Consider the following 25,249-nt stretch of genomic DNA (forward strand, 5'->3'; position numbering starts at 1 on the left):
ATTGAAGCTCCAAATTACAAGCTTGGAATTTTGGTGTCATTGCTTTTGTGTTTTGCAGATGCCTCGCAATGTATTTGAAGAGATGAAGTATTTGGAAGTCATGATTGTCTGTGACCACAATATGGTACGTGATTTCACTGTAAAAACTAGCTTTATGGTTCGTATTTTGATTTATTTTTGGTTGATGCTCCTTAGTTTGTGGTTATTACGCGAAAAATGCAGTTCCTGCATTTTGACTGCAGGAACCTTTCCAAGAAATCGGGTCTTTATTTGACCGCCTGCATTTCAGAGAAAGAAACTTTGTGCTAAACAGACTGATTGGGGTGTAATTTAATCTCCAAAAGCTGCTTTAGTTGGAAAATGGTTCTTTAAGAGTTCATTGTACAAAATGTTTGATTGTTAAAGTATTCCCTCCATATCATTTGTGATTTTTTTTGTCTTCTGTCGTCTCAAGTTAAATATTTATTGCAGATCCTAAAATATGTTAACTTGGAGTTGCACATCAGTAAATGTTGCTACAGTCTGCAAACACAAGGAGACGTTGCATAAGCACTAAGAGCAGCATCATGATCGACTGCTTTGATTCAGAAAGATAGGACTGACAAGAGAGAATTGAATCTGAGCATTAAATTACAAGACTCTGGTTGTTCATTTGTAGTTAAGTTCTCTTGTATAAAGTGAAAATGCAGCAGAAATGTGTAACATGAAGTGATTTTTGTGAATGCAGCTGAAACAACCTCTTCATTTATTATAACCGTGTAAAATGTGTCTGCTGTTGCTCTTAGAGTTCAGACACTGGTAATAAAAAGTAAATGTAAATAATGAACTGTAAATTTCTGAATTTTCTAACCACCAATCTACTCTAATGCACAAAAGAAAACATCCCCAGCACAACTGAAGCACACTTCCTTGTTTTACATCTCTATAGGTTGCTGTGTGACCAGTGCAGCAGGAGTGACTCACGACTCGCTATTTCATTTACTCCATCCACCCTTCTCTTAGACCTCAGTGGAAATACAAAATATCTATGGCTTAAATGATCATTTCAGTTCTCTCAAATTTCCCCTGGGTTATTTAAGTGCTGGATGCTCCTAGTTTCAACTCCCCTTAAAAGAAGAGCAGAGAAAGCTGGGCTGCACTGTGCACTTGGCACGCTTTTTAAAGAAATTTCCACTAGTCTAATGAAACAAATTGTGTACTTCGAGGCCATGAGGTCCTTGTTATTATTGGTGAATAAAGGGTGCGGTGTACAAACTAGAAAAATCCTACAATTCTAACAGCCAAGCATGGTGGTGGCAGCATTATGATGGTGTGACGTTCGTTTGGGAATAATTTAAAGGTAATAGTAAAAGGTTCTTCTGAAATTTTAGAGCTAACCTCAAGTGCCCTACGCTTATATGATGTGGCTAAATGATTTAAAATGAAAAATATTGTTGTTTTGTTCTATTACCAGACCAATGTCCACCACAGTTTGTTAGTACAGAGGGAGGGTGCCACTTAAACCTTCTGTAATAAGAGTAAAATGTATAAATCTGCTCATATCGTTCACAAACAGTTACTGACACTATTAATGCACATGTCCACTGGACAGGGGATCAAATTTGCAAAAACAATTTTTTTTTAAAAATTTAATTTAATTTTTTTTTTTTAACTTTAATTTTTATTGAAGATTTTGTCATATATAGGACAAATACGGAACAACAATGAAAAGAACGAGGTGTGGAGTCGGAGGAGGTCATATCCAATATTCAGAAAAGAACAAAAACTAAATTACTGATTTATATACAGTACATGAAGATAAATTCACAAATGTATTTTAAAGTTAGGCCACTCGTGTAAAAAACGAAAGACAGGATATCATGATATGCAAACGTATCACAAATCCACAGGAGGCAATTTACCTTATATACATAACCTGCTCCAGACAAGTTTGATAATTAAGTATCCAAATTTACAAAAGAAATCCACTTCTTCTACTTTTCATTGTATTCAGATTCTTTTAACCTAATAATGAAGGTTAGTTTCTCCATCTGAGATATGTTGTTTATAATGCTAGTCCACTGGTACTTATCCGGGGCTTTAGGATTGAGCCAGAGTTTTGTTACAGCCTTCCGTGCTGCAGATAGAAGGATCTTAGTTAAGTACTGGTCCTCACCCCGTACTACTTTGCTAATATTCCCCAAATACATCACAGTACATTCTCTTGGGATATTATATCCAAGAACCTTTTGTATTTCCGTGTTGACAGAGAACCAGTATGATTGTATTTTAGGACAAGTCCAGAAGATATGAGTGTGGTGAGCTTCCACACTACCACAATCTCTCCAACAAGCTTGTTGGATTTGGAGTTGTTTACTCTTCACATGTGGTGTAAAAAAGAATCTAATGATACCTTTCCAGTTAAATTCTCTCCAGGTCATTGAATTAGTAGATGTCTGTAGTAATGCACAAGCTTCGTACCATTCCTCCTCTGTTATTGTAACATTCAGTTCTCGCTCCCACCTAGCTTTTACATAAAGTGATGTGGTCTTGAGATTACTTATTAAACTATTGTAGAGTCTTGAAATTGTTTTAGTTTTATTTTGGTTGTAAGCACTAATTATTTCAATGATTGGATTAACATCCTCAGAGACTGTCTCTCTAATTTCTTTATTGTAATAATCTCTTAACTGAAGGTATCTAAACAGGTCCCGATTTTTTAAGTCAAATGTGATTTTCATGTCCTGAAAAGTCCTCATCCTATTGTCTTTAGTAGCCACACAAAAGGCAGTCAGTCCCTTCCTCATCCAGTCTTTAAATACAGAGTCATATGTACCTGGTTTAAACCCTTCATCTAGTGCAATCCACCTTAGTAATTTGGTACTTTTTTTCCCAATTTTAGTTGTTTAACAAGAGAGAACCATGTTTCTATAGAGAATATAGTGACTGGGTCTAGAAGGTTTCTAAGACCACTGTTCAGATTCTCCTCCCCCAGTATTGTTTGGATCTTATAACCAGGTACAGGTACATAGTTCTCAATATCTTTCCATCATGCCTCATAAGTACTATCACACCAACAACACAGAGGTTTAAGTTGTGCAGCTTGAAAATACAGTTTTAGGTTTGGGAGAGACATTCCACCTTTATCCTTTGGCAGCTGGAGTGTGGAGAAACGTATCCTGGCCCTCTTGCCCCCCCATATAAATCTTGACATTATCTTGTCCCATGCTACAAACTGTTGCAATGCTATTTCTGCTGGAAGAGATTGAAATAGATACAAAAGTCTTGGCAATATATTCATCTTTATAACACTTATTTTACGAGCAAAATCCAATGGGTACGTGGACCATCTCTCCAAATCCTTTTTCAAATTCTCAGTAAGTGGATTATAATTAGCTTCATATAGTAAATCTGGTATTTTGGTTATGTTGACCCCCAAGTACTTGATTGTTGTAGTAGTCCAATTGACATTAAATTTATTCCTAATTCCCTCTCTGGGTAAATAATTAAAGTGGATAATTTGTGTTATTGTGATGTTAAGTTTGTATCCCGAGTATGAATTAAACTCTTCTAATAGTTTTATAAGTCTGGTATCAATTTCCCTAATATATAACATAATGTCATCTGCAAACAAGCCTATTTTATGCTCATTTTCTCCAAGCGTAATTCCAAATATATTTTCATCCCGTCGAATTGCCTGGGCCAGGGGCTCTATATACAGAGCAAAGGGTGTCGGGCTGAGGCAACAACCCTGCCTCGTGCCTCTGTGTAATTCAAAACGGTCTGTCAAAGAGCCATTCACCTTAATTCTTGCAGTAGGTTGCTGATAAATTGCCTTAATGGCTCTTATTGAGTCTTGACTAAACCCAAATCTTTCCAGTGTTAGATACAGAAACTCCCAATCTACTCTATCAAAGGCCTTTTCGGTGTCGAGGCTTATTAAAGCTGCACTTATTTTGTCTCTATTGATTTTATGTATAATATGTATGGTTCTTCTAATGTTATCCTGAGTTTGTCTACCTGGAATAAATCCACATTGGTCTTCGTCAATTAAATCTGTAACAAATGTTTCTAGTCGTTTTGCAATAATCGAGGTGTATAATTTGTAATCCATGTTCAGAATGGATATTGGCCTGTAAGTCATAGTGTTTTCTCAATTTTTAGTGACCATTGAGCATCAATACATTCACTTCCTATACTTGCTTTATCCTGTTCAGGGTTGTGGCTGTCTGGGCCTAATCCCAGATGCCATCAGGCAAACAAGAAGCAGTCTATCACAGAAACTAATAACCATGCATACTTACTTCCAGGGATAGTCTTAAATAACCAGTTAACCTGACACGCATATATTTGGACTGACAGGAAATTATAGAGAAGAAATACTGAAAAGCTCCTGCTGAGAATCAAACCAGGAACCTTCTTAGTAATACAGCTCACCATCGCTGTGCAGTCTGCCTTTTTCACCATCAAAATCTTCATCAGCGTTTCCACTGTCAGCCTGTTAGTTACAACTCCAAGTTTTTTTTTTTGTGTGGTGGGAGAAATTTTGAAAACAGTGACATGCAGAGGGTGAAAGTAAAGCAGAATGGCTCTCAGAATGAGTGGCCAGATTGGCATGTTTTGATGAGTTGCTCCAAGCCTGTGCTCTCCATACCATGATGGCAGCCAGAAATATTTGACCCCAGTAAAATTATCAAAGCAACTGAACAGATACTTAGAAAAATCTCAGTCTTAAAATAAGTAATGAAAGAAAAAAAAACTTTACTGTTTCTCTATAATTTAACTTTCTTTAAACAAAGCAGTTATTATAATTGGCCTGATGCTAAAAAAAAAAAAAAAAAAAAAAAAAAAAAAAGTGTTCATGCAGATAAAATGTCAGGAACTGCTGTCTATCCACTCATTAATATTTCAGACATACTCTGCTTTTTTCCCCACAAGAGGGAGCATTGTCACTGAGTGGGGCACACTTTGCATTACAGAGTGTGCATGGTGTAAATACACTGCAGCTTATTCATCTTGTTCTTTGTCTTTCTTTTTGTCTGCAGTATAAACGACACAAGAGCAGGCAGCACACTAAACATTTTGCCAAGGCAGTGGTGAATTTTGTGGATAGTGTAAGTAAGCTTTTTAGATCATCCTCTGGAAAATGTGCCATGTAACTGCTTTATGTATTTCCAACGTATTCCTCCTTGCTCCCAGTGTGCCACAAATTCAAATTCACACCTGGTGTTGTTTTCCTCTCCCTGTGCTACTTTCTTTGTGTCTCTGCCATCACTTTCTCTCTTGTCCTTCTTTTTTCTCTTTCACGGCACACTTCAATGGCAGATCTTCAAAGACCAGCTGCACACACGCGTGGTGCTCGTTGCTGTGGAGATCTGGACAGATAGAGATCACATCCCCATAAGTGTGATGCCACTGGAAATGCTGCAAGATTTTTCCAAGTACCGGCAGCAAAGCATCAAGCTGCATGCTGACTCTGTTCAGCTTTTCTCGTAAGTTCTTAGTTTCATCTGTATGTCCAGCTTTGCTTTAGTTTTCTCAATTTTACCTCCGCCAATCAGGTTCTGTTTTTGCCAGCGTTTACATCTGTTTGTCTGTTAGCAACTTTGCACAAAAACTACTGGATGGATTTTTTTTTTCTGACGATGGCTCTTGGTTTAACGTAGATTCCATTACCTTTTGGGGGTGATTCTTTATCATTGTGAGACATCAGTAAGTGTTCCCATCTTTATAAAAGCAGAAATTTTTCTAGTTTGCTGGTCTGAAGCATTCAGGTGCATGTTAACACTATGTCACATCAGCAATGATCTAAGAGAGGCGAACGTTGCAACACATCAATCTTGGAGGGGCTATAAGGCCATTTGTAAACAATTTAGAGTTCATATATGTAGAAATAGAAACATGTAGGGCTGTGGCCAAACTTTCAGAGTCTGTGTTAAAGCAAGTCACCCCAATGTCAGAATGTATTGCGTTATGAGAAATTGTCGGGTCTGTGACTGTTCAGACTTCACTAAACATTTAAATCTAAATGTATATCACAATGGAATTAGAAAAAGACACAAGTATTGGGTTGTTTTGAAGGGTTTACAGGAGAAGACCTCTTCTTTCTAAAAAAGAACACAGCACCGTTGCTTAGGTTTGCAAAGTTGCAATTGAATAAACTACAGGACCTGCAGACCAATGTCCTTTGGACAGATAGGTCCAAAGTGAGGATGTTGACCCATTGCATTGCACATGTTTTAGCAAACACAATATATATCAGCACAAACATAACGGACCAACTGTGACCCTAGCTATTGATTTGTGATGATTTATGATTTGCAGCTACTGTTCCCGAACACTTGGTAGTGATTAAGCGGATCATGAGCTCCTCTACAAAAGTACAAGTCGAGTCATCTGCCAGACAGTTTAAGCTTGGCAGAAATTGGTTTGTGCAACAGAACAATGATCTCAAGCACAGCAGCAAATTCCAACCTCTAGAGAGGTGTAAATAAATGATTGCTCTCAAACTTCAAACTGAAGGCACATTGTAAATAAAGGTGCACCAAAATTCCTCTTTTAAGAATACACAAGACTAATAAGATCATATAGAAAATTACTTCACATTATGGTTGTTCAGAATAGTATATTTTTTGTTAAAAAGAAATAAAAACGTTATTTTAGGGCTCCTTATTTCCTTTTCATAGGCGCTAATGCTAAAAGCTTTTCATATTTTTCATCTGGCTGGACATCCTCTTTTTTTTTCCGCCTTTCACGTGTTTATAATGATCTCCTTTTTGTCCCCTATCACTCTCATAGAAATGTGACCTTCCACTACCGCAGAAGCAGCACTGCATACTTCAGAGGCATGTGTTCTGTGAGCCATGGAGTGGGGGTCAATGAGGTCAGATTTACTGTCAAATATCCAGTGTCACTCTACATGCATCACTGCAGCTTTATAATCTCTGGCCTTTGTTTTCCCCACAGTATGGCACCACCTGGTCCATGGTAGGGTTTCTATCCCAGAGCCTGGCACAGAACCTGGGCATCCAGTGGGACCCAGAATCCAAGAGAAGTATATATAAAACACAGTTCTTAACTCACTGCTAGTGTAAGTAAGGTAGAAATACAAAGGTCAGGGTCAAACTAAAAATCTTCATGTCATGTAAGGTGGCAACACATGACATAATATACCTCTTTTGATCCAAAACTATAAGCACATTCACTGATGAGGTTCAGTGGCACCAGCTACTCTCTAAAGCAGGGAACACCAATCTGGACTTCTTGGGCCCGTGTCCCACCAGTTCTCAATGTGTCCCTGCTCCAACGCGCCTGACTCAAATGAAATGGGTCAATTGTTTTGGAACAGGGACACTTTAAAAACCAGTGTCTGAAGTCGGTAATCATCCACCACCCTCCAGCTTCATCCTCCTTTCCCCAACAAAAGAACTTCTTTTCATTTTCAGTCATGCAGACTTTCCTCTGACCAATGCAAATCATTTGCTAACTGCTGTAGAAACAAAAACATCATATCTTTCCTTCATTTTCCCAGAATATTGCTCAGCCAGTGGCAGACAGACTGGTTTACTGAAAGTGAGGCTCATTGGGGGTTAAACTGAATGCTGACTGTCATTATTCTTTGGTTACGGCATTGTGCTATTAACGCTCACTAATAATAGTCAGAAGTCTGGTGGAAATGTTGCTGGGTTCTGCGTTGTAAATCAGAAAGCCAAGCATGTTTAGACACCTTAAAGTAAGTAGGTAGACTGTTTCATTGTCATTACTTTATAACTAGCATTTTATCACCATAGACTGTCATGTTGCTCAAACATGTTCTGCTAGGTGTGTAGATCGCAAGCTTGATCATGACACAGTATTATATCACTTTAATGGTTAACAATCCTGTATTTGCTCTTTTCACAAATTATGTGATGATATGATTTAGTTTTGATTTAATTAATGAATTAATGACTGAAATGAGTCAATATCCTATGCCGATTTAACCAAAGCTTGTGTCCTTTAAGCTGTCGTTCAATGGTTGCAATCTACAATAAATCAACCAACAGTCTGCTTTAATTTTACAGTGTTAAATCCTTTAGTTATAAAAAGTCAGACTACCTTAAATTCTCAAATCCCTATTTATTGCACTGATTGTCCTACTTTTATTCTGTGGTTTCAAAGTGTTTAACAAATCAGCCATCAAACACATGACAGGACACAAACTGATGGCTTGAAAACACACTAACCATCAGGACAACTGGTTCATAACTGGTTAAGAGTGAGTCTGTCATTAGGGTTGAAGCAATTGTCTGTTTCAGCAGAATGACTTAGACATCAGGTTATAAATCCTCTGCTGAACACGGATTCTTGTCTCTAAATAAATGGTCTTCTCTCTTCTTGCAGAGGAATGTGGTTGTGCAAACCAGTGGACCGGCTGCATAATGGAGGACACTGGGTAATGTCCAGCTTACACACAAACATAAAAAAGAGGGACAGTGAGACAACAAATGCTGATTGTTCATATATACTCTGTCATAAAATAAATTCCACTTTAGGAATGAGAAGATGATGGCTAGTAATGATTAAAAAACATGCTAATGATCCATTAGGTGACATTATTCTTCATTAAAAAGAAAAGCTGTCATGATCAGCTCCTTCCATTAAAGCAAACCATGCCTTTGTCCCCTCTGATGACCTCTCCCCATGCAGCGTCCAACACCCACAGAGATTCTCCAAATGTAGCATCTCAGACTACAAAGAGTTCCTTTTAAAAGGCGGAGGCTCGTGTCTGTTTAACAAGCCAACCAAGGTTGGTTGCCTACTGTTCTCCCCCTCTCCAAACATGTTACAAAACACACACACTCGCATCACACCAACCTGTCTTCTTTTGGCAGCTGTTTGAGGCAGCGCATTGTGGGAATGGATTTGTAGAAGTGGGAGAGGAGTGTGACTGTGGACTGAGAGCAGTAAGTTTCTCTTCACTCATTTGTTTGCCGTCGTCTTGTTTATTCAGGTGGGTGAAATGCTTTTTCTTCATGTTGTTTTAGGACTGCTACAAGGAATGCTGCAAGAAGTGTTCCCTCGCCAATGGGGCACACTGCAGTGACGGTCCCTGCTGCAATAACACATGTCTGGTAAGAGCTTGGTCTTAAAGTCCAGAATACTGTGGTCTTTATTTCAGAATGGCCCTAAAAGCTGTCTTCTCTGCTTCTCTGACCAGTTCTACCCGCGAGGTTACAGCTGCCGCTATGCTGTGAACGACTGTGACATCTCAGAGACCTGCTCTGGAGACTCTGGACAGGTCTTCTCATGCTGCACTCTTTATTCATTTTGGCTTCAACTTGTTCATTTTATGCTTTTTGAAATGTTGAAGTAGATAATTAAAAAGATGTATTCCCCCTTCTTTTTTTTAAAATTTATTTTATTTTTTTGTAGTGTCCCCCAAATCTGCATAAACAAGATGGGTACCTCTGTCAGGTGAACCAGGTAAGAAACCAAGACATACTAAAGCAGATTTGCAACAGATAAGCAGTTTAAGAAGTTTAAGAAAAGCAAACTGAGGAGGAAAATTCACTCTTTTTTTTTTTTTTTTTCCATCGAAGGGTCGCTGCTACAGTGGAGAATGCAAGACCAGAGAGAACCAGTGTAAATACATCTGGGGCTCAAGTAAGACACACACCTTTGATTTTTTTCTTGAACTAGATTGTGTTTGCGGAGTGTCACAGACTGACTTTAAGGTTAATCTGTCCTCTCTTTGTTTCAGAGGCTGGAGGCTCAGAAAAGTTCTGCTATGAGAAGCTGAACACAGAAGGAACAGAGAAGGGAAACTGTGGAAAAGATGGAGACAGATGGATCCAGTGTAGCAAACAGTGAGTTTATTGCTGAATATGGATGTTATAATGAAGGTTCTTTCATAGAAAATGGGTGTTTAGGTTACCATTGTGTGGAAAATGTGCCATGTTGGTTAAATAGCATAAAATACTCCCTTCTGCCCACTTCTGTCATCATAACAGGACTTGCAGTTATTATTAGGGTTTGAGTTTGTATGTGAATGGGTGACTGTGACATGTAGTGTACAAGTCAATTCACCATTACCACTTCATAAGCACCCAGCATAGCCGAAAAGATGGCTCTTTGCTCTAAAGAACAGAGTGAGGATTGTGAAATGTATTGGAAGTGTCGTCTATTAACTTCACCTATCCGGTAGCAATTTGGGGTTTGGCTGTTCCGATTTGTGTTACTGTGGTTTACTGTTTGCTGGGCAAGAGCAAAGAACTGCTTATTCCAGTGGCTGAGAGTGGGGTTATAGAGACCGACAAGTCTCGCCAGAATGTTACAGCTTTCATGTTTAAACATCCAGAACCAGTTTAGTGTTTATTCTTTTTAAAGGACCTTCACAGATACAGATAGGTTTAGGAATATTTTTAATACCGATTCGGCTTAATGGCAGCATGCTTGCTGAGAGATGAAGGCGACAACACTGAAATCTGGGGGTGAGTGAGTATGGTGAGTATGAGGGAAGGAAGAGAAGGAAAGTACAACTATCTTGGAACGAGGTCCGATGAACAACAAGTGTTGAACAGGTGATTTAAAAAGCCTAGTTGTAAGGAGTGGGTGGGTGTGGCAATTAATCAAAAATGTTTATTTTTTTAAATGATTCATTCATTCATTATCCTAACTGCTTAATCCAATGAAGAGCCACGGGGAAGCTGGAGCCTAACCCAGCAGAATTTTGGGCGAAAAGCAGGGTACACCCTGGACAGCTCGCCAGTCCATCACAGAGACTAATGACCATTCAGCATTCACTCCTAGGGACAATTTAGAGTAACCAGTTAACATAACATGCATGTCTTTGGATGGATCAAACCAGTGACCTTCTTCCTGTGAGGCCACAGTGCTATACCCACTATGCCACCATGCAGTCCTTTTTCATTTTTAATTTCCCACTTGAAACTGCATTTATTAAAACTATACCATTTATTAACACGGTTCAGGGTTAAGAAGGACCTGCCGGTGTTGCAGAAAGCATTAACCAACTCTGACTGTTAAGGACAGGGCTTATAAATGGTGATATTAAGCCACCTGTTTCATTGTGAGAAAATTAAATAAACACTGATCTGAGAAGAAAAACTGGCTCCCTAAATATTCCTCATCTACAGAAACTGCGCACTATTGGGACGATTGGATGTGAGCCTCCTCATCTATTACCTCAACTTTAAATGACTTAAAGGTGGGATAAGAAATCTTGGAAAAACAACTTGAGCAAGCTACATTTTTAAAATAGACAATTCAAAAAGTCCAAACCGATTTCTTCAGACTAACAAATGCTTCTGGAAAACATCTTCCACCCTACCTTTAAAAAAATATTAAAGTTTATCTAACTTGCACATTTCAGTCTAATTAATTTTAATATGCAAGTCCAGAAGGGCAAGAAATAATCACATATTTTTCACAAACTCCTTCATTCATTTTGTATTGATCCTCTCAGATCAGCCTCTGCCAGAAACAAGTGAACAGCGAAAGCTCCGCCTTATGTCCTGCCTGCTGGCTGCCTCTGATTGGTCAACTGCTAGGAGTAGTTATACTAAGCAGTGAAGATGGGTGTAGCTTTCTTCTCGTGAATGTGCACGATCTAGAGAACGTGACCAATCACTGAGTCCCTCGCCCGGGACATCACTAAAATTTTGAAGTAGAAAAAAAAACTAAAAAACCAATCATTTCCGTCACCATGGAAACTGAATGTAGAGTATGCTTGAAAACTCAAACATGCATTTAGGTAATAAAAAAACGGCGCCGCTCTTATGTCTGATGAGTTTTCAACACTATAACACCGTAGAAAGCTCAGAAAACTAGAAATAGCATAATAGAGCCCCCTTAAAGATCCACTACTGAATTGGCAGGTTTTCTCCTGATGGAGGCTAAGCTAGCCTTGCATCCTGTCTCTACTCTGAGCTCTTTCAAGCCTGTAAAGTCAGTCAGATGATAACTCTGGTCTTATCATCTACCCTGTCGCTTTCTCTCTATCGCTACCTGCTTCCTCTTGCATTTCTTTAATAATATACCACAGTGTTTTTCATGGCTGTTACAAAACAGTGTTTCTTATTCCTTTTATGATCTATTGTTTTTTTGTGTTATTTATCTCTCTTTTAACTGTTTTATTATTTTGTTGTTTTGGCTGATTGTGTACTGCACTTTGTTCCAACTCTGGTTGTTTCAAAGGGCTTTATAAATAAAGTTGAGGTGAGTCGAGCTGTAAAAGTCCTGTGTCATAAAGCAAAATGCTGCTGTGATGTGATACAGTGTCCTGGAAATTAAAGTTATGAAGTTATGAAGTGTGGTTTCTGAGCCTTGTGATGTGGCTACGCAATTATGACTCCACAAATATGTATAATAAATGTAATAGTGCCATCAAAATAAGTCAGAAAAACACATTTTAAGGTCAGAAAGTTACAGTTACGTTGAAGTTGCATGATCATTTAACATAATTATTCTACTTTGAGTAATACTGTCTTCAGTCTGAGAAGCCCTGCTTGCATTTTTACTGACATTTAATTGGAGTTTTCTGGAAGCAGCTTAACAAAACATTTGTTTTAATTAAGTTCTTGGCAAAGATTATACAAAAACTAAACTAACCAGTGGTTACATCAAATGTTCTGCCCTCAGTTTGTGTTGAACAATTAGAGGGAAGAGGGGGAAGGAAGTGGTACCTTCCTAATAAAACATGACTTAAAATATTTCCTAGTTTCAGGCGGGACTTTATGAGGGTGATAGACAACTGTGAGACAGCAAAGAGCCTGAGAGTTCATAATCTGCATCCAATTAAAAAGTGGCGTTTCTTTGTTTGTTGCAGTGATGTGTTCTGTGGTTATCTTCTGTGTACCAACGTGGGGCGAATCCCCCGCATTGGAACGATGAAAGGAGACATTACTCCCACCTCCTTCAATCACCAAGGCAACGTGATACAGTGCACGTAAACACGTTTACTTCATTACTGCACCTGTTGTGTCGTAGATGCAGAAAGACAAGTCTTATTTTTCATTTTCTGAAGCAATTTGATTACCTTTCTCATCCATACTCACCTCTCTCACTCAGTGGTGCCCATGTCTTGTTGGATGATGACACCGATTTAGGCTACGTGGAGGATGGGACTCCCTGTGGGCCGTCAATGATGTGCCTTGACCGCAAGTGTCTGCCCATCCAGTCACTAAACATGAGCACTTGTCCCATTGGACAGAATGGACAGGTGTGCTCTGCCCATGGGGTGAGTCCCAGTATATCTGACAGGTATATGTTATAGAAACCAGTCATCTCATTGTTTGCACAAGGTTTGTGTGATTCGAGGGTCTTGAAGAACTAAACTCCTTATGTTCAGTGATCAATTCTACAGGCATATTATTATAGTTGGAGCTTTTGTCAGAAGAAGTGTCATATCGAGCCAACTTGAATTCCAGTAACTTTGGTAATTTGGTAAAGTGGAAAATGATACTTTCATTGTCATATTAATTGAGAGACTGCAACATTTGTCATTGGATCTCCGCAGTATAGTATAATTTAATTAGTGTGTGAAAATGGCAGCTTGCAGACAGACAGGACAACAGACAAGAAGACAGACTGCACACTGAAAGTAAGCATTCATAGAGAAGTTACATTGCAAAGAGCAGGGCCAACTTTGACCTTCTCCTAGTGGAGCATGGCGCTGATCCATATATCCTGCAGCAATTGCCAGGTTTTAAAAAATGTATTATTTTTAACTGATGTATGTTAACTGTAAACCTATTTGAGTGCTGCATTTTTTTGTAATTATTATTATTGTTTTAATTATACAGAAACAGAGTTTCTACAATAATACTAAAAACATGAATTTGACTTCTTGAAGCAAAGTTGTGTAACTTACAAAAATGCTCTTCATCAAAATCAGTCAACTTCATTTAGAAGTTCAAATAACTAACTATGAACACAAACTTTTTCAGATTATTACCTCTGCAAAGGAGGTTGTGTTTTTGCCTCCATTTATCTGTTTGTTATGCAAAAACTACCTGGCAGATTTTTGTAACTTTTTTATTTTCTTGTGGGCCTTTGTCAAACTTAGATCTCACAAAATTTTGGGATTGAGCTGGAAGGAATTGTGGACAAAGGAATTTACAATATGGGTGCAAATTGTCTGTAGGCAGCGGTCTGTGCTCTCCAAATACTTTTTTAGTTCTGGATAAACTGCACTTTTAACAAGTTCCTGTGCTGTGTGAACTTGTGCAAGACTGCAAACATGATCAACTAATGACGCAGTGCTAATGTTGGGTCAATTGTTGCACAGATCAACACCCTGCAATTAACACAGCTAAATGAAACAGAGAAACTAGTAGAATAATGTATGAGGATGAAAGAATAATTCATTTATCGTTTTACAAGAATTTTATATAAGGTTCATACATTGGCGTTCTGCCATGGCGGCCATGGCAGAACGCCAAAAGCAAGCGTCTCCGGTGATGAGAAATCTCTCTTCCACAAATGTGGAATTCATAAAAACTGGCACTCCCTTACCTGTGGAAATCGAGAAGCAGCTCATAAAAGCTCAGAAAAAGATAGCCGATCTTTTGGAGGATGTTGGTCGGCTCTCCGATGAGCTGCGGAGGAAGGACTCATTGCTGGCCTCCTTTAAGTCGCGGCTTCCGACGCTGTCCAGCTGGCTGGAGACCACACAGACCGGTGAGCAACCTCAAAATACCACTGCCGCACTGAGGGACACAGTGATTTGGGACCCTTCTTCCTCCATCTGTCACCGGCCCTCCTGCTCTACTCCGAGCAAGGCAACCCCCTGGTCTGAGGTTGTGGTCCGCAAACGCAGAAGGAATCCCGGTGGGGCTCCATACCCGGTGTCGTCGTCCTCCGCCATTCTCCTAAACAACAAATTCTCGGTTCTTGACGGGAATGTGGACACGCAGGTCCACCCGTCGGATCAGGGGATTTCCCCAACCTTTCCCCAGACCAACGTTGCGTCGGTCACTGCCGCCTTTCCCCCGCTTGCCGCTGTCCCCACGAACGGGGGTCCGATGCCGGGTCGCCCTCCGCCGTCCTCCCGCCCCTCAACCCACCGAAGGCGGCTCCTAAGAGACGCGGTTAGATGGCACTCCGGGCGTCCTCAGCCACGGGAACGTGACGGGGGGACTGAACCTGCAGCGACAACCATCCGACAACAAGCCACCACGCTCGTCATCGGAGACTCCATCATCCGGAACGTCCGTCTGAGGGGAGCTCTCACCCTGGTGTTTCCCGGCGCCACCGTGTCAGACGTGGCGGAGAAACTCCCAGACGTGCTGGATTCCAACCCTCAGGTAAAACGTGTCATCATCCACGTGGGCACCAACGACACCTCCAGGCAGCAATCTGAGCTTTTAAAGCGTGATTTCATGGAGCTTTTTAATAAACTGCCATCACTCCAGTGTAACGTTTTCATCTCCGGCCCCACCCCCACCTGCGGCAGAGGAGTGGGCCGCTTCAGCAGGTTGCTCAGCCTGAACACCTGGCTCTCCTCTGCCTGCAGCACCCACAACGTCAACTTTATAGACAACTTTGACGTTTTCTGGGAAAGGCAACATCTTTTTGGTGCAGATGGCCTCCACCTGAACCGAGCTGGCACCCGCGTTTTGTCCGCCAACCTGGCCTATGGATTACAGCATGCACGTTCCACGCACCTTCCCACACCTGCACCAACTAACCCGCCCCCCACCGATTGATGTCCCCCAGGTCCCTGTTCCTATGTTTTTAGTTCCACCTCAGGCACATATAATACTGGACTTGGATCTTCTGTTCTTATTCTTAATCATCCAATCCCTGTAATCATTACTCAAAGATATAAAACCAGATTCCATCATAGTTCCTCTGCTAACCTTAATAATCTCAGAACTCCTCCAAAGCATCAACAATTCAACCCTATAGTCCATAAGTCACCTGTCACTGTAAACATGGCACTTTTAAATGTACGTTCCCTTTTTAACAAGTCTTTTATTATCAATGACCTGATATTAGATAATAAGGTTGATTGCTTATTTTTAACTGAAACATGGCTGGGTACAGATGCACCAGTTATTCTCACTGAGGCCTCACCACCAAATTTTAATTTTTTATTCTCCTTTAGAAGTAACAAGAAAGGTGGTGGTACTGCATCAATAACAAATAGTCTCCTAAATAATAGACAAATACTTTTAGATCAGTACACCACCTTTGAGCATCATGCTTTTGTTTTTAACAGTCCCCCAATCCTCTGCATCACTGTTTACAGACCACCCAAACATGATGCTGCTTTTATCAGTGAATTTTCCAAACTTTTATCAGCAATACATGCCGCCCACAATCTTATCATCATATCTGGTGATTTTAACATACACATGGACAATCCCTCTGATTCAATGACAAAAGGGTTTTTAAGTCTATTAGATTGTTTAAACTTTACACAACGTACTAAACAGCCGACTCACAACCGAGGACATACATTAGATTTAATTATTAGTTATGGCTTGTCAGTTAGTGTGTCTTCTATCGTGGATTTAGCCATATCAGACCACTACTGTGTGTTTTTTAACGTCACCAGTTTTAACCAGCAGGGGGCCCCAGTGAGAACCGTTAGGAAACGATGTATTACTTCTGAAGTGGCTGAGAATTTTATTGAAATTTTATACCAAACACCTTCTGAGATCTTACCTGCTTCCTGCGATTGAGTTGTTGATCAGTTTAATAATAGATTAAAATCAGCAATTGATACAGCAGCTCCACTTGTATTAAAAACCGTTAAAACCAAACTGAAGCCACAGTGGAGAACTGAAGAAATAAAAAAGCTGAAACAAAACTGCAGGAGAGCAGAAAGACGATGGAGAAAAACTAAACTTGTAGTGCACTATGAAATCCTGCGTGATCACCTAAGAATCTATAATAACACAATAAAACAGGCAAGAACTGATCACTTCTCAAAACTCATAACTGTCAACAAAAGTAATCCAAAGTTCCTTTTTAAAACCATTGATATTTTAATAAACACTGGTTTTAATAAGTCCTCCATGCAACCATCACAAACAGCATGTGAGGACTTTGCAGACCACTTCAGAAGTAAGATCAATGCTATCAGATCCGGTCTTTTATCTAAATGCAGTGTTGATTTTAACAGATCTGAAGCATTGTTTTTACCCGAGGAGAAGCTGGAGAGTTTTGTCCTGGTTGATACAAAGATGCTTGGTCGAGTTTTCTCCCAGCTGAACCCAACAACCTGCCTTTTAGACCCCATTCCCACATCACTGTTCAAGAAATTTTATGGCTTCTTTGAGTCTGAGTTTTTACTTATCATAAATTCCTCTCTTCAGACGGGTGTCTTCCCCACCGCCTTTAAAACAGCGGTGGTGAAGCCTCTTCTGAAGAAGAGTAATCTGGATCCCAACATTCTTGATAACTACAGACCTGTATCCAACTTGCCGTTTCTTAGTAAAATGATAGAAAAAGTTGTTTTTATTCAGCTAAATGAGTTTTTAAACAGGAATAATATCTTAGAAAAATGTCAGTCTGGTTTTAGGACAAACCACAGTACTGAGACGGCCCTTTTAAAGATTGTGAACGATCTAAGAGGCAATCTGGATGCACAAAAACTTTCTGTCCTGGTGCTGCTGGATCTCAGTGCCGCTTTCGATACAGTAGACCACCAGATTTTATTAAACAGACTCAGATGTCTGGTGGGCCTCTCAGGTACTGTTTTAAAATGGTTTTACTCCTATCTCACAGATCGACAGTTTTTTATAAGTATGGATACATGCTCCTCAAAGACCCATAAAATAAAATGTGGGGTTCCCCAAGGATCAATTTTAGGCCCATTACTTTTTAACCTGTATATGTTGCCACTTGGGGACATCATCAGGAGACACGGCATTGATTTCCACAGCTATGCTGATGATACACAGCTTTACATCGCCGTGTCTCCTGATGACCTGGAGCCAGTTAACACCCTTTTAAACTGTATCTTAGATATAAAGTCATGGATGGCAGAGAACTTCTTACAGCTCAACCAGGACAAGACTGAAGTTTTAATCATCGGTCCTGAAGACAAGAGAGAGATCATTTCATGCAAACTGCAGAGTTTTAAATCCTCCCAGTGTGTACGAAATCTGGGTGTTATTTTTGACTCTGAGCTGAATTTTATTCAACATATCAGAAATGTTACAAAGACAGGATTTTATCATCTCAAAAACATCGCCAGAGTCCGCCCATTTCTCTCTCTTGCCAGCACGGAGGTACTAATGCATGCTTTTATTTCTAGTAGACTAGACTACTGTAATGCCCTGCTCTCTGGTCTTCCCAAAAAGAGTATTTCTAGTTTACAACTACTGCAGAACTCGGCGGCACGAGTTCTGACAAGGACCAGGGGGCGGGAACACATTACACCTGTTTTAAAGTCGCTGCACTGGCTCCCCGTGCAATTCAGGATTGATTTTAAGGTTCTTTTAGTGGTTTATAAATGTCTTAATGGTCTTGGGCCTTCTTATTTATCTGATCTGTTTTTAAGGTATGAACCCTCGCGGACCCTGAGGTCCTCAGGTACCGGCCTTTTAGTGCTTCCTAAAGTTCGTACCAAAACATATGGCGAGGCCACATTTCAGTATTACGGGCCTCGCCTATGGAACAGCCTGCCTGAGGGCCTCAGGGCTGCAGAGACTGTTGATGTTTTTAAAAAAAAGCTCAAGACCTACCTTTTTAGTTTAGCTTATAACTAAGTTTTAACATTCTTATATTAACCCATATTTATCTTTCTTTTTAGTTAATTTTATTTATTTATTTATATATTTTATATATTGATTTACATAGTATAGATTTTATTATTTTATTTTAATGGATTTTATTTTTGTTTAGTTATCACTCCAGCTCTCTCCTCATCGGGGTCCTCTTCGCCGAGGGCTGCCCCTGCTCTGACTGCATGGGTGTTGCTGTGGGGGCTGTCCCTGTCTGGTGGGTCGGGATCCAGCGCTGCAGCTTTACGGTTGTGGCGTGGGTCCTGTCTGCCCGGACCCGGGTGGCCCCCATGGTAATGGCCTGGGTGGTCTTGGTTGGGGGTAGCCCTTTGTGTAGAGGCTCCCTGAGAATACCGTTTCCTTATCTGGTGCACATCTGGTGCAAATGCACCTGGCCATTCATCTTCTTTTAACTGTTACAGGGCAAATAGGGCATGGGTGAGGGTGGTTGTGGGTGGGTAAAAGGGGATGTGTATGTGTGTTAGTGTTTTATCTATTTTGATGTAAATTGTTTTATAATGTAAAGCACTTTGTATTGTTTTTAAGCACGAAAAGTGCTATACAAATAAAGTTTGATTTGATTTGATTTGATTAAATTCAACAGAATGTGTACGATTCTGTGAAAACATTTTAAAATTCCAACAAACTAGTAAAACCAGATCTGCACTCAAACATTGCAGAATTGAAACTAAAGTCATACAGAGGTGTGCAAATGCAAAACAAGCTGCTATAGATATCTGGTGTGCATATGGCTACTGGGAATGGTTCCATTTTGATCTACAGTTCCCCAAAATAAGTCTGATGCATCAGCAGTTTAAAGCGCTTGCTTTCCTCTCATAACCTCATCTGTTTCTATATGATTTGAACAGGTGTGCAACAATGAAGCCACATGTACCTGTGACACCACCTGGGCGGGGACAGACTGCAGTATGCCTGACCCACCTAAAGAGCCTGATGTCACTGTAGATGAAGAACCCAAGGGTTGGTTTCTGCTTTTTTTTTCCAGCTTCTGCCACCCACAAAATTGATTGACAGACAAGTTTATATGCTCTTTTATGATTTAGTCAAGACTGATCAGACATACAGCAGATTATTAATCCAAGTTTCATAGGTGTATCAGGATTATAGAGACTTCCTGCAAGTTGAAGTAGAACATAAACACACTATTAGAGTTATTTATTTTGATTCTGAAGATGAAATCAAACCTTAGTTCAGTTGTAAACCTGGTATCTTGTCCACACGGGACAAGGGGAGGCGCTTTAGTGGGTGGGGAGCGCCATAGAAGGAACCGTGTTACTTCATCCATGACTCTGAAGCAGAAGCCTGCTATTTGTTTTTGACACGGTGGTAATAATACTCCTTTTCCCTCTGCACAGTGAGCGTGGCCACTAACAGGCTGATAGGGGCAGTAGCAGGGACCATTCTGGCCCTGGGGGTGATTTTTGGAGGCACAGGGTGGGGAATAGAGTAAGCATCTTTAACCCTTTCACAGCTCTTTTTCTCATAGTGGTGCCTCAGTGTGCGGGCGGTCTCGTGAGCCGGCCTGAGCCCGTGTGTGCGTCCCGGTGGCTTTGTGTTTTCTTGTGTGTTGTTGATGACCATATAATTGTCATGTGATTGGATGTTTTCGGTGTCGTGTGATTGATCGATGGATTTCCCCTCCTCCCCTCTCCTCCTGCTCCTCTCCTGCCACTTCCTGTCGTTCCCCATTACTACTCCTTTCTTCATCTGCCCTCTCCCTCTTCCTGTCCCTTCCCTCTCTCTTACTCTCAGTCGTTATGTGGTTGCTCCTGTGATCCTCTCCTTTCTGGGGCATGTGGGGCATTTAGAAGGAAACAGTCCTGAGAAGTGTCTAGTTAGTGACCTGGCTTGTGCGTCAGTTGGATGCTGTGTGGTGACTGGGACCCCTAAAAACATTTTGTACCGCTCAAACACCAGGTCAATCTCTGTTGAAGTAATTCCTTTTCTGTCAACGATGGATACCCAGGGTCTTTTGAACAACTTTAACAGACAAACTACTAATACTCACAACCTCAGCTGACTTCAGATAAATGTAAATATTCCAAGAGCGTTGGCTTAATTACATTCAAATCAGTTTACACATTAAAGGGGACTGAAAAGCATGCAAAATACCTTCTTAGACTCAGTTATTTTCCTGTAATATTACACTTATGGTATGTTCTATGTTCCATGTGAAATCATCATTGTATAGTTACTTGTCATTTATACAGTAAGTGAGTATAGAAACTCATGTCTTTTTCCCCATAACCCTTTACAGGTCCTAGTGCCACCAATCTAATAATAGGCTCCATCGCCGGAGCCATCCTTGTGGCTGCCATAGTGCTTGGGGGGACTGGATGGGGCTTTAAGTAAGCAACACGCCGCATGCCTCTCCTGCTGTAACTCTAGCATCCCTGCTGCTTCTAGACACCAGGGTTTGAGCTTCTGCTGCAGAATATGGACCCTAGGGTGGACAGCTCACATGGAAAAAAGCATGTTACATTGAGATGCATGTGAAACATAAGCATATGCTCCTGGATTGTTTGCTTTGTTTATAGTGGAGGATGAAATTCAGGATATATTTAAGTGTAATTTTATGTTAGCTTTTCTTTAAGGACTCTGGATAGGTCTGTGCATCTGTAGCAGAACCTCAAACTGATTGGACGGGCAGAGCTTAGTGCTTGACGTGCATGTTAAGAGAGCAATCAGATAACAGAGATTCTTTAAAAAAAAAAAAAGAAAAGAAAAGAAAAACAGTGGAGAAGGAATGTTGTCAACGTTTACTTCAAAGAAATTATGTTGTTTACTTGAACAATAAAAATCATGTTCCCCTCTGAAATATTTAAAGACAGATGTTATGTGATCCATAAATAGCGAGAAAATATACTTTAACGTCCATTTTTCTGCTCATTAACCTGCTGTCTTGAGCAGCAGGGGTGTTACCTTCTAACAGACGTAAAGACTTAATGAGAAGTATAATCCTGCAGCCACCAAAGCATGCCAGAAAGCAAAGCATCATGTTTTGTCACCTAAACAGGGCAAAAAATAAGCAGAGAAAAACAGACGAAGAGCCAAAATATTCTTTGCATGCTGACTTGTTAATTTGGAGGAGGTCAGTTCATTGCACAAAGGCTGAGAAAACACACAGCGACTTGGTCCGGAGTTGTCGTCCTTTCATCACTTCCATGATCTTTCTCTCAATCCGTTACTGTTTGCGGCTGTGCCTTTAAATGGAGTGGTGATAGCGACAGCAGAGAGACACACACACAGAGAGAAGCCAGGACCTTTTTGTTGCCTGCAGCCTTTGTGCCATGGCTGGCCACACCCACCTGGATGGCCAGACAGGATGGCCTAGAGCAGAGCAGGACTCTCGGACCCGCCCACACCAGCTGCCATTGCTGCCTGCTTCACAGACCTGGTACAGACACGGCGCACTGCACTGCATGAACCACGCACAGCAATAGTGCCACCTTCAACTGGCCTACTATTGGAACAGGTGCATGACAGAGTGATAAAAGCCCCACAACAAGCCACAGTACGGGGAGGTTATGCATCACTCCTGTTGTCATATTCATTGTTGTCCCACCGTTGGTAGTAGTTATTGTGGCTGCTGCCGCTGCTGTCATTGTTGTTCATGTGGTTGTCTCCTCTTCCCTCCTCTGTAGAGTTTATTTTATGTTAGATCTTTCCTCCTAGATGGTTGTTTTGAGTGGAATAATGTCTTTCCCATCAAAACTGGTAATGAGACATGTCTTCAACACTATTGTGTAGACTGTTGTTGCACGCTCAAGCCAATCAGCACAAGTTCGCAAGAAGGCAACAGAGGATATTTTTAATGTTATTTCTGTATTTGAAATAAAACTTTATTGTTTAATAAAGGTTTCATTTCACTTAGATTATAGATTTATCCAGTAGTTAGTGATGCAAATCATGACACGTTAAGATAAAGAATTAATATGATGTCCTGCTGCCACAGTGATGTCCGAAAGGAATTCTACATCATCATAACTGAGACTTTAACACTACAAATACCTCTGCCTGTCTCTTTGCAGTTAAGGCTGAACCGGCCAACTTGGACAAGCCTTTCCTCTTTTCAGCACTCAAAAAGAACACACCAGGAACATTTTCATTAAGCAGCCTTAAATAGAAATGTACCTGAAAGAGAACTTCACAGCAGGGGTGTCAAACTCCGGTACTTGAGGGCCACAATCCAGCAGGTTTTCCATGTATCCCTCCTTCAAAATATCAGACTCACATTAATCAGTTGTGCAGAACTTCATCGGCTGTAGGATCCATTTGACTGAAACCTGGTGTGTTGGAACAGGGATACATCAAAAACCTGCAGGACAATCAGCCATTAAGGACCGTCTTTAAACACCCCTGTTTTACAGCATCTGCTCATGAAGGCATCACTGTAAACTGTACAGATGAACGTGGTTGCTTGTCCAGGTTGTGCTAGCTTTGATGCAGAATTTCCTGTATGCAAATGCTGACTCTTTTTCCTTATTTCCTTATAAGAAATGTGAAGAAACGCCGATATGATCCCAACGCGCAGGCCATTTAACCCAAGGAGAGATGGCAATTGCAGAAGGACTCCTCCAAGGCTTCCTTAGTTGGCTACCCGACAGCTGGACTGCACTTATTGCTGCTGATCTTTGGCATTAGATTTACTTGAAAAAGACATAGTGGACATTTTAACAAATTCCATTGTAGTGACATTATAAATGCAGCCTTTTCAACTCCACCTCACCCATGTAACACCCTGCCCCTCCACCCTGGTCTCTACAGATTGACACAGCTCCTCTTCCATCCTTTAGTGCCAGTGCACAGGCGTTCAGGCGGAATCCACACCATCTTCTCACCTGGCATGATTATTCACACAAAGCGTGCTGCTTGCTGGCCCCCCCTTGGCATGAAGAGCTCTCTTTACAGGGCTCTGCATGGCTACCAAAGCTATGAATATATTGCAAAAAATGTGCAATGTAATAAAAGAAAAACACTCACAAAAAAAAAAAATGTATCCAGTGCAGGAGAAAGCCTCATAAAAAAAAACAAACCCAGTGAAAAGCCAGTCAAAGCACCTATAGTTCTTGTTTAGATGCTGCATGTGAGGACTTGTCAGGACTGTGCATACTCAGTGAATGCACACACACACTCAAAACTGTACATAAACAAGCAGTTCAGGTTGGTACTGACAGCATATTTTACAGGACATTGACTGCTTTTGTTTTCTATCTTAGCATGTTGTATAGAAGGTGTTTTTGGCACAGGTACTTAAAAACAGAAAATAAAAAAAAATAAAATAAAAAAAACTGCAACTGGGGTTTGGGCCAAAATAATTGAAGCAAGTTAATTCGTGCTAGAACAGCTGTGGTGTCGAGGAGAAGCATGTCGGTTCTAAAGGGATCCAGATTGGCATCCCATGAAGTATCTCCAATGGTGACTCAAAAGCCAAAGAACCAATCACCTGAACATATGGATGTTGTTGCACACAGAGCACTTTCCCCCTCTGTCTGCAGCCAGCGGTGCCTCTCCTACTGCTGAGAGCATGAAGTCTGTCCATGCAGGCACTCACCTGTCCAGCCAGGTCTTTCTTAACAGTCCTCATCAGCACCAACTGTACTGGCTTAAGCCTTTTGCTCTCATAAACTCTTAGTAGAAATCAAGTTCAGCTCTTCTGGTAACGCTGCATGCATTCACTATAGTGGGCTTATAATTCTATATGGGACTCCCCAAAATCTGTAAGACAAATATGCTACAAAAGATAGGTGCATGTCAACAACAGAAACATTTAATTTTTATTTACTATGCAAAGAGGGGTATTGCACAAGCGTATGGGTCATAGTGATATCAATGTAGACATAAAATGACAAAAACCTCTGCTGATCAGCTAATCTTTTTGTATTTGGCCCCGCCCACATCTCTTCATTTAGCTTCAAACTGTGGACAGACATGAATAAAAAAATATTTTGAAAAGATTGAATCAATATTTCCAATGAAAAGTGAGAGAGCAACCTTCTACATTTGTGGAACTGAAAATCATTTTTTGTGTGTTTTTCATCCAGTCAAATATTTTTAATCTCACACACTCACCTACGCACACATACGCAAACACACACACACACACACACACACACACACTATATGGTGCCTGTACATATCGAGGCCTGAACAGTTTCCTTGTGCAGGGCTATCATTTCCAATCCAGCTGATAGTTGGTGTGTTCCTGGTGCTGCCATAGCACTGGCATCCTTGTAATCTTCCATGTTATTCATTGTCTGGTGTCCCTCTCACTGCATCATGTACAGTTGGATCCATTAATAAATCAATTTTATCTGAGCATTTGTCCTTTTTTTTATGTTCACGATGCTATTTGACAAGGGACATCCACTCTTCATTGAATTTGTTTAAGTGCACAGGATGTTTTGGCTCACTGTTCTCCAACATTTTGCACCTCAATTGAAAGAGTATAGTTAGTCTAGTTAAACAAATTATTAAGCCAACAAGGAATAGATTAAATTCAACTCGTA

At 40.5% G+C, this 25,249-nt stretch overlaps 1 protein-coding gene across 3 annotated transcripts in view; it reads left to right on the plus strand.

Annotated features, from left to right (window-relative positions):
- adam23b (ADAM metallopeptidase domain 23b) overlaps positions 1 to 25,004 on the plus strand; it is a 35,184-nt gene extending 10,180 nt beyond the window's left edge. Inside the window, exons 9-26 of one of the 3 annotated variants that reach the window (XM_079254401.1) lie at positions 59 to 124; positions 5,025 to 5,093; positions 5,305 to 5,471; positions 6,778 to 6,862; positions 6,946 to 7,033; positions 8,362 to 8,413; positions 8,668 to 8,767; positions 8,853 to 8,924; positions 9,006 to 9,092; positions 9,179 to 9,259; positions 9,394 to 9,444; positions 9,561 to 9,624; positions 9,722 to 9,827; positions 12,809 to 12,928; positions 13,051 to 13,219; positions 19,589 to 19,700; positions 20,998 to 21,088; positions 23,238 to 25,004. In XM_079254401.1, coding sequence (XP_079110527.1) covers positions 59 to 124; positions 5,025 to 5,093; positions 5,305 to 5,471; positions 6,778 to 6,862; positions 6,946 to 7,033; positions 8,362 to 8,413; positions 8,668 to 8,767; positions 8,853 to 8,924; positions 9,006 to 9,092; positions 9,179 to 9,259; positions 9,394 to 9,444; positions 9,561 to 9,624; positions 9,722 to 9,827; positions 12,809 to 12,928; positions 13,051 to 13,219; positions 19,589 to 19,700; positions 20,998 to 21,088; positions 23,238 to 23,283 — 1,626 coding nt within the window. In that variant the 3' untranslated portion in view covers positions 23,284 to 25,004. The remainder of the gene's footprint in view (positions 1 to 58; positions 125 to 5,024; positions 5,094 to 5,304; positions 5,472 to 6,777; positions 6,863 to 6,945; positions 7,034 to 8,361; positions 8,414 to 8,667; positions 8,768 to 8,852; positions 8,925 to 9,005; positions 9,093 to 9,178; positions 9,260 to 9,393; positions 9,445 to 9,560; positions 9,625 to 9,721; positions 9,828 to 12,808; positions 12,929 to 13,050; positions 13,220 to 19,588; positions 19,701 to 20,997; positions 21,089 to 23,237) is intronic. The other 2 variants (XM_079254402.1, XR_013771599.1) reach the window with 2 other exon arrangements.
- Positions 25,005 to 25,249: the final 245 nt, after the last annotated feature.

Source organism: Telmatherina bonti (genome assembly GCF_933228915.1).
Source record: "Telmatherina bonti genome assembly, chromosome: 15".
Taxonomy (NCBI): Eukaryota; Metazoa; Chordata; class Actinopteri; order Atheriniformes; family Telmatherinidae; genus Telmatherina; species Telmatherina bonti.